This window comes from Amphiura filiformis, chromosome 9 (genome assembly GCF_039555335.1).
Source record: "Amphiura filiformis chromosome 9, Afil_fr2py, whole genome shotgun sequence".
NCBI lineage: Eukaryota > Metazoa > Echinodermata > Ophiuroidea > Amphilepidida > Amphiuridae > Amphiura > Amphiura filiformis.
This window is the reverse complement of record NC_092636.1, coordinates 31,129,987-31,144,011: the sequence shown is the minus strand read 5'-3', so window position 1 is coordinate 31,144,011 and position 14,025 is coordinate 31,129,987. Positions and strand designations below refer to the sequence as shown.

The 14,025-nt window shown below is 39.2% G+C and overlaps 1 protein-coding gene across 1 annotated transcript in view; it reads left to right on the top strand.

Annotated features, from left to right (window-relative positions):
- Nucleotides 1-14,025, top strand: part of LOC140160042 (uncharacterized) — a 63,578-nt gene that overhangs the window by 18,036 nt on the left and 31,517 nt on the right. The window contains exons 4-13 of the mRNA XM_072183311.1: nucleotides 1,023-1,348; nucleotides 1,914-2,111; nucleotides 2,582-2,701; nucleotides 3,466-3,558; nucleotides 4,199-4,303; nucleotides 6,094-6,191; nucleotides 9,755-9,879; nucleotides 10,358-10,519; nucleotides 10,902-11,039; nucleotides 11,502-11,636. Coding sequence (XP_072039412.1) covers nucleotides 1,023-1,348; nucleotides 1,914-2,111; nucleotides 2,582-2,701; nucleotides 3,466-3,558; nucleotides 4,199-4,303; nucleotides 6,094-6,191; nucleotides 9,755-9,879; nucleotides 10,358-10,519; nucleotides 10,902-11,039; nucleotides 11,502-11,636 — 1,500 coding nt within the window. The remainder of the gene's footprint in view (nucleotides 1-1,022; nucleotides 1,349-1,913; nucleotides 2,112-2,581; nucleotides 2,702-3,465; nucleotides 3,559-4,198; nucleotides 4,304-6,093; nucleotides 6,192-9,754; nucleotides 9,880-10,357; nucleotides 10,520-10,901; nucleotides 11,040-11,501; nucleotides 11,637-14,025) is intronic.

The following is a 14,025-nucleotide window of genomic DNA, read 5'->3' as shown; positions in this document are numbered from 1 at the left end:
AACCCGACATTAACATGTTTAATGTTTATATTAAAATGTTTTTACCAAACCAAAACCCAAAATATAACCTGTTTAAAACGTTTAAAAACGTTTTGTGTTTGCTGAGGGCCTTCATAACCAATACCGGGGCCTATCCACAACATCATACTGCCCAAATAACCTTCCTGAAACTCTAACCCTATATTTAAACTGAGACGTAATCAGGTCTTTGTTGTTGATTGGAGTCGAACAAGCAAACAAACGGAGGAATGCGTTGAATCATGGAAATAGTAGATCTACTATTTCCATGGTTGAATTACTCTATAATCTAGCCAGTCAAGCTAGTCATAAAATTTCGCCATTTCGAAGAAAAAAATCCAGCACGCACATTAAGGTTCTCTACAGACTTCTTAGTGGATGTAGAATATTCGATGTATAACATGTCTTCGTTATATAATCTATATTCATACACTCCTAGATAGTGAGAACCAATCAGAGCCTCCGTTAGTAAATTACCTTCAAATGTCTCCAACAGATCTTGAAGACCCCAATCCACAGCTTTGCAGCAAGCCACTCATCGGCCATCTTGTTTTCTGAAATGCATTTTTGCCCAACACAATGACCAATCACAGTTCGCAAAGGAACACCATGTGACCATGGTTGGGCAAAACCATACTTTGCCCAACTTTATTGGCGGGAAAAGGATGTTCTTTACCAAGGTTAACTTTTAACCAACATTGGTAATTTTGAACTCTGAATTCACCCAACCTGTGTAAATACCATATTGACAGGTTTGACCATCCATGTATTAAACTGTATTTTGTCCAACTTCAAGAATCTTAACCATTGTTGGGCATTTTAAACTGTTTTCTGCCCATTCATTTTTTATCCAATGTTCTGAGAGTGTAGGGTGATTGCGTCATCGCAGACCCTGGGATTCACGCATGCGCAGTGTTTTTCATCGTGGTATTTTGTGGTATCTACTATCTATGGGTGCTAGGGTTAATATTCAGATTTTACACAAGAATGATTTCATTCTGTAGATCGAAGTGGAAGCCAACAAACCAGGAAATGAAAAACTTTCAACAGGAAAATTGAAGGAAGATGAAAAACTCTTGGATGCTGGAGAAAATCAAGGCGAAAACACAAGACCTGTCTTCAGCCTTGACGATGGCGAGGAAGACGGCGAAAAACCTCACGTCCTCGCACTCGACGATGGTCGAAATCAAGATGCCAGTTACACTGAGGACAACGCCCTTGATCCTAGTGAGTCGGAACCCCATGTCCTCGGACTAGATGATGGACGGAATGCTCTTCACACTGTTCCGAGTTACAGCGAAGCTACCAAGATGGGAGAAATGGGGAAAAAGTGAGTATATCAGCAAATTGGCAAGAGCTCGTTCTTTTAAGTTAAAAGTATGTGTAATGTATGGACAGTAAGTGGTTGACTATTACAATAAATCAAGTTTAGTCAAGTCCTCTTTATTTCCCTAATCACATGATTTTTATCAACATAACAAAAGTGAGATTGTAACACGTGTAATTTTTTTTTTCAAATATATGACAACACTTTGACGTAACAACATCGAATATTTATATTCCAGAGTTCCTTTATACGAACCCATAATAATTGATGACATGCATCTCTCAATGACAATGACCAATTCCCGCACTCTTAATTTCTCTCTTCAACCATAATGGGCCGCTGCAACCAAAATGGCCGCAAAACACATAACCAGCGTGGGGGTTAGGTTTAAGGATTAGGGTTAGCGTTATTGCGGCCATTATGGTTGCAGAAAATAAACACGCTTCCCACACACCCAATTGGATAGAACTCTGGAATATTATTTTTCATGGACAATCATCCTGTGAACTTACTTGCGGAACATGAAATTCCTTCACCAATATTTTCTAAATTTGACATTTTAATCCAGCTCTCAATCTCCAGCAGAGGCTAAGCATGCTGAAGCCATGATGAATGACACCAATCCGTCAGCTAAGGAAACTAAAAAAGAAGATAATTATATCTGTAAAGGAATTATCCTGTGTGTTCCATACGCAGCCAATATTGGAGGTACAGCAACTCTGATTGGTACAGGACCAAACCTCGTGCTCATCGGACAAGCAGAAAGGTATGAATTGGACTTTAAAGAATGTTTTAACAGTAGCCTACGCATTCAAACTCCCTATATGAAAGGTATAACCAAGTATTCAGGAGTAGGATAAGCCACTCGTTTGCCTAAGCGATTAACTTGTGATAAATTTTGAAACATTTGCACTTTTCTTTCCATTAGTGTCATATTGTGTACCAAGTAGCTGAAGAGTTTATAGTTCAATTATGTCAGGAAAATAATTCTGCTGATGACCCTACGTTGACATTGGCTAACTAAGCTGTATTTTCGCCCGAAAGGGTACAAATTACAAATTAGTGACAATTTCTTGTCAGCCATCTTGGAGTCTTCAACCTTTGGGGGTTTATTTGCCTGACGATGCTAAACTTTGATAAAGACTGAGTAGCAGACCCGGTGTAAATTTGTATTGAATTTTATCCCGGTACCGTTTTAAATTGAAGTATTAAAAGTAACATTTTGCTGTTTTCCAGTCTCTTTGGAACGGAAACTGGCATCAACTTTGGTACATTCATGTTATATGCTTTCCCAGGGATGGTCATATGTTTGTTGCTGACATGGGGGTGGCTGCAATTCTTCTACATTGACAGATGGTAAGTGTAAGCAAGCCGGCAATTAGTTTGAAAAAGTCGACATTCTTGGGCGGATTTTTGAAACAATGAACGCCCGAGTGAACTTTTTGGAATGCCGCTTAAAATTCGGTGGATTCTGGGAGAAGCGTTGAAATTTTTGGGTGATCTTTGATCAATGTTGGTGATTTGGCTCGGATTTGTAGAGATTGTGTAGTATATTTTATGGGTATTAATAGGTGGGGAGGGGGTCCACTCCTCGCATTTCCCCTGGCTACGAGCCTAGGTAAGTGTCGAGTAGGCATAATATAAATTTATATAGTAATTATTGCAATGAACGACGCCACGTATAGGGCACTACGGGTGAATTTCTCGACGGGTGGCTTAGCAGACTAAGGCTTACTAAGACGCCTGTCAAGAAACTCGCCCTATAATGTAGCCTAATTTGCAATTCTTTTTACTACTCGTTTTTTATTCTGCCTGAATACCGTATGTATCTTCTGAGATCAAAACAATTAATGTGCGTGTAAATTCAGTTATCGGTGTCGCGTGACAGATCGGATGAAAGAAGTAATGACATGTCGACCACCGAGATCATCACGCAACACCGGTATTATAAAGTTTTAAAAAAAGCTTTCAAATCGCCAACATCTGTTACAAATCGGACGCTAGCAGAAGCGAGCACATTCCAAGTACATGATGTGAACGACTTGATTTCCGAAGTGTATAAAGGGGTCTCATAGCGAAATGTAGCCTGTCAAATCATTTTCACATGTTTTCTATGGTAGGTGGCAAGGATGTCGAAAAGACAAGAATGTGGATCAAAGTGACAGAGCTTCCAAGTATATCCGTAAAGCTTACAACGATCTCGGACCTATGAGGTAAGATAGACTCTAGATTAAAGAATGGCCGCAATGTTGAAAGGTGACGGGTAGGCATAAATGTGACAATAACGTTTGCTAAGTATAGTCGTTAGGTTTACACTGATCTAGCTAGCATGAATGTGTGTGATTTGCAAATGGCGGCCATATTTAACATTTTTAAATAACCGAAAATCGGAGCCAGAGATAAAGATTCCCAGTTTTCTCCGACGAAGACACCAGATGAATCAACCTTCCTTTTACCCGCTATACCAACTATCACGTGCTGTGGGGCACGGTTGTTTGATGTGATTGTTTATAGTAACAAAATATTATATAATGTTCAATTCTATAGACCTGGACAATACCAGCAGCTATCACACTAACAGCTATACACATTATATTTTCAGTCATTTTCAACATGGATATTTGTTTGTATCATATCAAATTATTAATTGATTTTTTATTCGGGTGCGCCGTCGGCAGCCGGTCAATGTGTGAAAACTACTGTCAGTACTGGTGCAGCCAGTCACTGTGTGAAATTGTCAAATTGGTCAAGCTTTCATCAGATGTGGCTCTGACTTCATCAGGTCAGAGCAACATCTGACATAAGCTTGATATACTATTGCACTTACCATTCCTGATTCTGTTCTTTTGACAGCTATGCCGAGAAAGTAGTATTGATACACGTATGTCTCATTGGAGCACTATGGTTAACGCGAGACCCCAAATTTATCACAGGATGGGCCGCTTTATTTAAGGACGGGTGAGTGCCATGTTTAGCTTGTTGGTGATTGGGGAATAAGACAAAAAATGAATATTAAACAAATTCGAAAGAATATACAGTAAGATACAGGAGAAAGGAGATAGATCTCAGTTTTCTTATAATTGACATCTTACATCTGTTTATAGCGTTTTGGCTAGGCTAACTGACTCCAATCAGGCCGGAATTGTTGAAGCGGAAAATTGAAAGCGAGGACAACTGTGTAGACTCACTGCAGACTGGCTACACAATCGTCCTCGCTTTCAGTTTAAAGCTTCGCTTAGTCCAGCCTGACTGGAATTAATCAAGTCAAAAGGCCGCGCCATCAACGCCTGGAATTATAAGAAAAGTTGACGTCGTTGCCTGGTAGAATGCGCGAGCACCATCACATAATATGATGTCATAATTGGCGGTCATTGAACCCACCACTTGAACAGGATTTAGCTAAAGCAAACAAAGACCAGATCTATTAAGAATTCTGTAGATATTTAAGGTAGAAGCTTCTTATCCTCTTCAACAATAGGATTATTGATTGGTTTAAAAGGTGTTTTGACTATCTAAATGAGATACTTATCGAAGTAACTTGAGGTACCGATGAATACCCAGATGAATACGACCTTCGTGCACATTTTACACTGTAACTCAGAATATAATTTAGGACATTTACGGCTCATTCGTGCTCAGTCACATTTACGCATCACATTTAAACGCCTTCCTGATTTATCTGAATTGTACATTTAGTGGCGGCCATCTTGAAAAATGACAGCCATCTTGGATTTTGATTTGGCTAACGGGTTTTTCATAATAAGTCACCCATAAGGAGTGTATGTGCCAATTTAGTTTCCTGTATGACATTAGGCTCAAATTTTCCCCCGAAATGGAGGATGACGATTTCGGTATCGAAAAAAACAACAACATCAGAAAAATTTTTAAGAATGAAACATCTTATTTATTTATTTTTTTGATGCCACACAATCACTGAATGTCGGGAATGTACACTCTTATTTGAGATTTAACCACGGATATGACTCCGAATAATCAGTGATAATGTGATACAAGTTCCGTGTCGAAGTAAGTAATTGCATTTGATTGGCTGTCGTAAATATATCGCAAATGTACACAGTAAAAAATATTTTAAACAACTGTTAATTTTTTTTTTTAAACAACACTGTTTACGCCGGTCACTCTAACAACTTCTGTTCAAAGTTTAAACAACCCTGAAAGCTAAAAACGTCAATCTGGATCTTTTTCATTTTAAGCTTACCTTGTTGTTGTCAATAAATAATTCATATTTATATGGTGAGTGTTTATAATAGCTATGAATTGTCATTGTGCATATAAGTCAGGATGGAGGACTTTGTGCGTGAAATATTTAGATCAATTTTGCACAGGTGATGTTCTTGAAAAGATGGTTAAACTTGGCACCAAATTAAAGTCAATTTGACACAAAAAGTGTCAAATTTGACACAGAATTCAATCAATATGACCCAAAATCAACGATCCATTTAATTGTCATCTCAATTTAACTATTATTCCGATTCATTTTTAACATGTACACATTTTGTGATTTTTAACAAGTTTCCATGTTATTCAACTTGACACATTTAACTGTGTCATTTTGACCAATAACTTGTGGTTTCCCCACGGACCAATTTTCAGTGTTAAATTTGACCAATCTGAAATGAGATTGTATGCCTCGGGCATAAACAATTGAAAGTGACCGCATGTCTATTAATAAACCCCTAAAAACAATAACATTTTGTTATTTAACACCATTTCTTGCTACCCCTCAGGTTTGTAACTGACTCTACGGCTGGAATGATTGTTGCTCTCTCGTTATTTCTAATGCCATCAAAACCTCCACAATTTATTTTTGGATGCGGAAGAACAGGTAAGCTTAAATTGTTTTGTCCAATTCAAACAAATTAAATAAAAATGTAATAATTTAAAATTCACCAGCCAAACAAACCAACAATAAGTAGATAGGCTTTCTTGACGGGAGCTTAAAGTATTTCTACGTGTATAGATGAGTCCAACGAGCCAAGTAATGGTAAAAATTCATTCGACCATTATTGGCCCCGCACCAAACTGGTGTTGTTATTTAGCGATTATTGTTATTTACATTTATACTCCGACATATAGCATGTACAGCGGGCAGCAGTCATGTTATACAAGTTTGCAGGTCGAAGTCTGCAGGTATGTCAAATTGATGAGTGATTGCTTTTATTACCTTTCTGAAAAGGTATAAGCTGACATAAGCTGTTATATGACCTACCTTGACCTAAGGCGTCGGCACGGGTGGATCACTCTGCCTTGCCATCTGTGTCATGATGCTTTGCCAAGTTGTTCTCTGTTTTGCTAGCCTTCCAGCTTCTACCAGGGATGTCAAGTTAATGGTTGAGGAATCTGTCTTTATGCAATCCATCCATCTCTTTGCTGGTCTTCCTTTTGGTCTCTGTGGGAGTATACTTGCTTCCAGGAGGATTTTGGGGTATCTTGTGTTTGGCATTCTCAGGATGTGTCCAAAGAGCCGCAGTCGTTTCTGAGTTACTCTGTTTAAGATGGTGTGGATAATTTCTAGCGATTGGTGGATGGTTGAGTTTTTAATTTTGTCTAAACGAGATACTCCCAGGATTTTTCTCAGACACATCATCACGAAGACAAGCAGACGGTTCTCATCTTCCTTTTTCAAGGCCCAGGTTTCTGCACCATATAGCAGGATGGAAAGAACAAGTACTATGTACAGTTCAACTTTGGTTGAGCGGCGAATATCCTTTGCACTCCAGATTGGTTGTAATCTTTGAACTGCACCTAGCGCTTTGCCTATTCTGTATTTGACATCCTCCTTGCATGGTCCTCTGCCAGATATTTGTCCCCCGAGGTAGATGAATTCGTTTACTTGATTTAGATTTTGTCCATTAATATTGATGTTGAGCTGGATTTCTTGTCGACTGATGACTTGAACTTCTGTTTTGGAGATTTTGATTTTGAGCCCTGGGTTGGAGCTATTTTTGAATACTTTGTCCACAAAAGTTTGGAGGTCCCTGGGTGTTTCTGCTATAAGAACAATGTCGTCGGCGAAGCGGAGGTTTGAAATAAGCTGGCCTTGGATATGTGCTCCTATGGTGATGTTATCAGTTGCATAAAGCATAACCAGTTCGAGAGGAGGATATTGAAGAGTTGGGGCGAAATTACGCATCCTTGGCGTATACCCACTGTGGTGTGGAACCATTCCGTAAGGTCACTATTTACTCTCACTGCATTGTTGGATTTGCTGTAGAGGGCCTTAAGCATATTTATTATCTTAAGTGGCAATCCAAAGAAGCTGAGTGCTTTCCATACGCCCTCTTGCCATACCGAGTCGAAAGCCTCGTATTTATCATATTAAATGTATTAATATGATACCATCTCTGCTCAAGGAACCAGAGCAGAGAGAACGTCAACTGATATTAAATGAGATGTGCAGAGGACAGACAGATAGAGCAGGCCTTTGCTTTACAAAGAACCAGAAGCTAATCAAAGACATGAAGCCGCAGGAACACAAAAAGTCCAAGACCGGTCTTGTCAAAGATTTGGATGAAGATGATATGCTTGTCTACCTATATGGTTGTGCTAAGCAGGGACAGTGGCTCAAGTGGGACTCCGCCATGCAAGTTGACACATCATGGAAGAAGGTGCTTTATGTGTGGACACCCCAAGCTGTTGTCGTTCCATATCAATGCCATACATGACCAACTGCCAACCCCCACGAACCTGAGATTATGGGGCAAGACCAATCTAGGATCCTGCAGGCTATGCCATCACAACAATTGTACACTGCTTCGTATTCTAAATGGCTGTTCTCACTCTGCTGAGTTGGCGATACAGCTGGCGTCATGACCAAACCGTATAAGCCATAGCAACTGGTGTGATGCCCTTCATCGAAGAGGCTAATCAACGGAAATCCGCACTGCAGATGGTACAGCCTACAGCCAAGCCTGCCTCTACCAAAGAAGGAATTTCTAAACACCCTACAAAAGGCCAATGACTGGGAAATCGTAATGCATGAAGAACACAAACAAATAGTGTTTCCTCCCCCAAATAGTAGAGACAGCTAACCGTCCTGACATTACAATCTGCTCTGAAAGGACAAGAATAGTAATTATAATTGAACTCACTGTTCCAATGGTGGAGAACTTGTCCAATGCATATGTCAGGTAAAAGAGCAAATATCAAGACCTTATAGCTGAGTGCGATAGAGGTTGGTGCACTTCCCAATTGAAGTAGAGAGCAGAGGAAACAATACCTAACTAAGCAAATGCCTTGCAGGTTTGTGCGTTTCAAGTGGGAAGAGAAAAATTATTATGGACACAGCTTCCAAGACTGCACTCAAGAGGTAGCTAAATTGTCTGGCCATGCCGTAAATAACAAAGTGTTCAACCAGGTAGACCTAACTTCACCAATAACGCACTTAGAGCGAAGAGGGACGGTTGAGCGCCCATCAAACAGTTTAACCCGCCAAAGTCTGGTATGCAGTCGTAGCCAATTGTGTGCATTTTGTTACCAACTTATAAAATCAATAATTCATGTTGGGAGCCAAGTAACATAATTCGTCTGTATGTTCGTATTCGTGTCCTTGTGTGAGAAAAATCTGATTAGTGCAGACTGATGTTTTTCTCACACGAGGACACGAATACGAACACACAGACGAATACGGCTCCATAGTGGAAGGTCAGGTGAGGTTTCAACTTCAACCAGGGCGCTTCATGCCTTTCCTTCGTTATATATTAACACCAAGTCATAATTTCGACATTTACTGCAAAGGCCACCTTCTGTAACAAACAAATAACTGTTGTCTGGTGGGAAATGCTAGTCCGCCATTACCGATCTGTGCCCTGATATATAGCTGGCGCACTTTCAAACTTCTGACTCGCATTGAACAGGCAAAGTTTCACAAAACTAACGGCGTCGTCATTTGTCAACCCTAACATGATCGAGGGTCGATATTAATTATTCATAAACGAATGGATAAATGGCTCATTTTCTAGCTAATAAAACAGCGTGATTTGTTATGTTTGTCTAATAGAACAACCGTGAATTAATTGGTGTAACACCGGTGATGGAATGCAGTTTAAAATCCCGCCAAGGCTGCAGTGGGAAGGGACCCATCTATGACTGTCATTGAGATATGTAGCGGGATGCGTGAAATTGGATTCGTCTATACGCCGTCGGTTATCACAGTATGCGGGTTCAACCTGTACATGGTACATGGTAAGTGGTCGAGCTTTCGTCAGATGTGTCTCTGACTTCACTTCATCAGGTCAGGTACAGATCTGATGAAAGCTCAATCACTCAACCGACGGCGTACCCGTATAGAAATAATTTAACTTTAAAACCAACAATAACATGGCAAACACTGCCTTTCTGGTTGAACACGTTGAAATTGTGATTCCCTTTCTCGTTTTCCTGTCACAGTCAAGGTCGACAAAGATCACATCCGGGTACCATGTCTTCTCGAGTGGGAGATTGTCAGCAGAAAAATGGCTTGGAATGTTGTCATTTTGCTGGGTGGAGGTTTTGCTCTCGCTGAAGCTTGTAAAGTAGGTTTCCAACATTAGTTATAGTCGAATATTGAGAACGCAATATTAGATCGGTCGAAACATTATTTGTCTAATTGAAGAGGTTAACAAAACATAATGATTATGTAACAGTAAAGTGTTTGATTAAAACATTATTCCACATTTCCATAATTATTTTCTTTTCTTTCCACAAAATGTTTGTTTTTACTGTCAGTATTGTCCCCTTTTAATTTTGAGCCGGACAAATGGGGTCAAGTCGGCTTGATGTGTTTTGAACATTACAATCATATAAAAATCAGGTGGTGTCCTCAGTTACAATATAATTGCATTAATTAATAATTCAAATTTGACGCATGATATTATTGTGTTTGCCACACGCATTATTCATTCAGGGCTAGAGCTTCATTGTCAGAAAATTGCGAACTCCCACCTTTTGAAATAAACAGTCCTGGGAGTCCTTTGTCAAATCTGATGGTTATATGAATGTTCATTTCTGAAGGAATCGGGGTTATCAGAGTGGTTAGGACAACAGTTTCTTATTCTGAAGGATTTCTCACCAGAAGTTATGGCATTGCTCATATCTGCAGTCGTCGCCATCTTTACAGAGATTACAAGCAACACATCTACTTCTTCCATTTTCTTACCCATACTGGCAGCACTGGTATGTACCCTTTTCAATGTATGTCTAGTACATTATTCATTCGAATTGGTATAATTTAAAGTCACATCTTACCGAATGAGGTGTCAAAATAAGCAGAATCTGGATCTATCGAATATTTGATTTGGTAAGGTAGGTTTAGTGTTATTAAGATATTGGTTATATGTTTTAAGTGTACGGGTAATTATAAGACTACAATTAACCATGTTAACGTTGTTTTTGCGTTTTTGTTACCAAACACAGTAACGATTCGATCAATTAACAACAGGTGACTAAGTGTACGGATACCCGGCATGGATACTTGTGCTCAGTATATAGTCCTTTTTATTTATTAAAAGACTACTATTAAGGTTGTTTTTGCATGTTGTTACCCATCACATTTCAGAGTACCAGTCTTGGAGTGAACCCTCTATTCCTGATGATTGCTGCTGCCATTGCCTGCTCGTTTGCCTTTATGCTTCCAGTGGCAACTCCGCCCAACGCAATAGCATTTGCATATGGTCACGTGACTGTGTGGGACATGGTAAGCAAACTTCTTATTTTTCAAACAAAATGATTACGGGATTACGTGTACACATGACATTTTTTGGATCGTCGTACGTATAGTTATTAACAATTTGACTTCCAAGCATGCATCACTAAGGTCCGATGTTTGAGCAAAATTCAGTTTTTAAATTTATTGCATGTGCCATATCCAGAGCTTTATTCTGCTGAAAACACCATCACAATTGGACTGCAGAGATCATTGTAGTGCTGCTCAGACTTGACAATAAAATACAAATGTAGTTGAACACTACAATAGATGTCAAATTCAATATTCCTGTCAAACGACTCATTTATATAGCTTGATCGCATCACATATTATTTGCTTGATACCGAAACTTCCGTATTGTCTTCACCAGTGTTCATCTCAACTACAGTTCTGGGTTGTGATTTTCCATTTTATGGCTTGTAAATGGATTCTTAACTTTGTTTGTTTCAACAGGTAAAGACCGGCTTCATTCTGAACATTGTGTGCATTCTGGTGTCCAACCTGTGCCTTAATACACTTGGTGTGTGGATCTATGACGTAAAGACGTACCCGGATTGGGCAATTGATCCTGCCAACATCACTGCCACATAATTATGTAACACTATTAACACCATGACGTCATCATTCTGTGCTCAGTTCCGCAATACTTTGCCTGATGTCGATACTTTGGATTTCGCTCCTGTTTTGCCAGATTGTTTGAATATTAGGCTATTATAACCCAATTGGTATTCTGCAGTTGAAGCTTCAAAACGTTATTTTGTACAATTTATCATGATTATGATTATATTTAGACCAACAAATTATACATCGTGTCAATTGCATTCGAAGAGTTACGGCTTTTTCAATTGCACAGCCAGGAAGCTTCGTTGGCTGTGTGAGTGTGAGCATATACTGATCAGATAGATTAAGAGTATAGAATAAATTACAGATTACAACTGAATGCGCAAACAAAAGTGAGCCAATTTATATCTGCAATTGTCACCTTGATTAACTGTAGGTCATAGTTTACTGCTTGATGAACAATCCTTGGCATTATGTAACGGGCACATGATACTTTAATAAATCGCTACATTGCGTATTACGCAGACGCACACACCCAACTCCACGTCGGCCGGCCAACAAGCAATGGAATATATAAATGACTAATTATTTAGTACATATTTAGTTATATTTGTCTCGTCTCAGTTCAAATAAACTAAGTGACGGACGGTTGGAGAAAAGTGTATTCGCCACTTTGAAGAGCTATTGAAATTTCATCACCTTGAAATTTAATATTTGTATACTAATGGTTGATAGTACAGATAGGTAGGCCTATTATTCAGTAATGTAGGCGTATAAAATGCTTCCGAATTCGCCGTAGAAGTGATGATGTTGCAGGATTAACTACCACTGCAATAGGCTAAAACAATTTTTGAAAATATCTCACAGCATTAGTACGTGAACGCGGTACCTCTGCATCGAACCATACATGTCAAAGAACAGGGATAATGTCTGGATCGTAATTCTATTCGCGTAGATGTGATGATGTAATAGCATTAACTACCATAGCAATAGATGAATACAATTTTTGAATATATCGCCCTACACTACAACGTTCACGCGATACCTATGCATTGGACCCTAGATGTCAATGAACAGGAATAAAGATCTGAATCTTAATACTATAGAATATTCATATCATATGCTGATCACTTGAACCTGTAAGATTAGTATCTTTGAAAAGAGCGATATTGTGTTCAATCTATGATTGCAGACACGTAGTGATGAGAACAAAGTTGTAGTGATCGCGCCCCAAAGCCCCCCCTCCAATATACGCGCATGCATACTAAAGAAAGAAATTAGAAGAGAACTATATATTATCGTACTTAGTTTTGCCAGTATATAATAATCTTGAATAGAATATTGTTGTGCGCTTACCAGGGCGCCACCATAATTATAATGCATTTTAGCAAGTTTAGGGCTTCATTTTTTTATGTGCAGATTTTGTGGGTGCTTGGCACGTTATCGTGGCACATTGGGCGTATTCAAAATGCATGGTATCATTACAAAATATCTTCCAACAATTATTGTCTTTGACGCAGCAAGGTAAAGGTAAAGGAGACGACCCCGTATAAACAGTGATCGGAGTGCCCATCTCTCTTTCATTGGCGATTGAGCCAGACTCCTCCATGTAATATTGCTATAGGGGGATCGCTACACATCCTCCACAGCGAGTCTGTTACCTTCCCAGCATTTAAGAATGCCGGTACCCATTTAAACACCTGCCTTACTCAAGGGCACAACACGATGGCGTCGCCGGGGCTCGAACCCGCAACCTTCCGATTAATGAGTCCAGGCCCGTTCCGCTCGGCCACCGTGCTCTCGTGACGCAGCAGTAAAACAAAATAGTATTTTATTTTGCATTAGACGCATAAGTTACTAGAAACAATTGATTATTATATACCGATTTTACCTCATATGGAGTTAACATATTGAAATGTTAGGTTTATAAGATCGTTCGGTGCTAAATAGTTTTTCGCATAAGACCGAATTATTGTAGAATACCAGAATTTCGAATCATTCTTCATATTAAAGCACAAAGCAGTTTTCCGTTATTCCGATCAGCAGGATCATTCATATTTTAGACACTATAATAAATCATTGTGCTGCAGGTTTACCACAATTTATGGCAGCAAAGATGCCTTCATTTCTGATTGTTTGTTTTGAGGTTGGTTGTGAGTTGGCACTCTTCCCAGTTTTGAAGAGACCTGAGAGCACATCAGACACACCAATGGCCTGATGATATCAAATAATTTTGATTTTTTGAAATTCGCGATATAATACAAATTGTATGACAAATTACTAAAATTTGGCATTTTTTGACCTACAAATTTCAGGTCTTTTATGAAACTTCGTGTATATGGTAGGCCTATATCTTCAATACGAAAGGTCAAAATGTTAATATGATGGTTGGCTGTTCCTCCCAGCTGTATACACT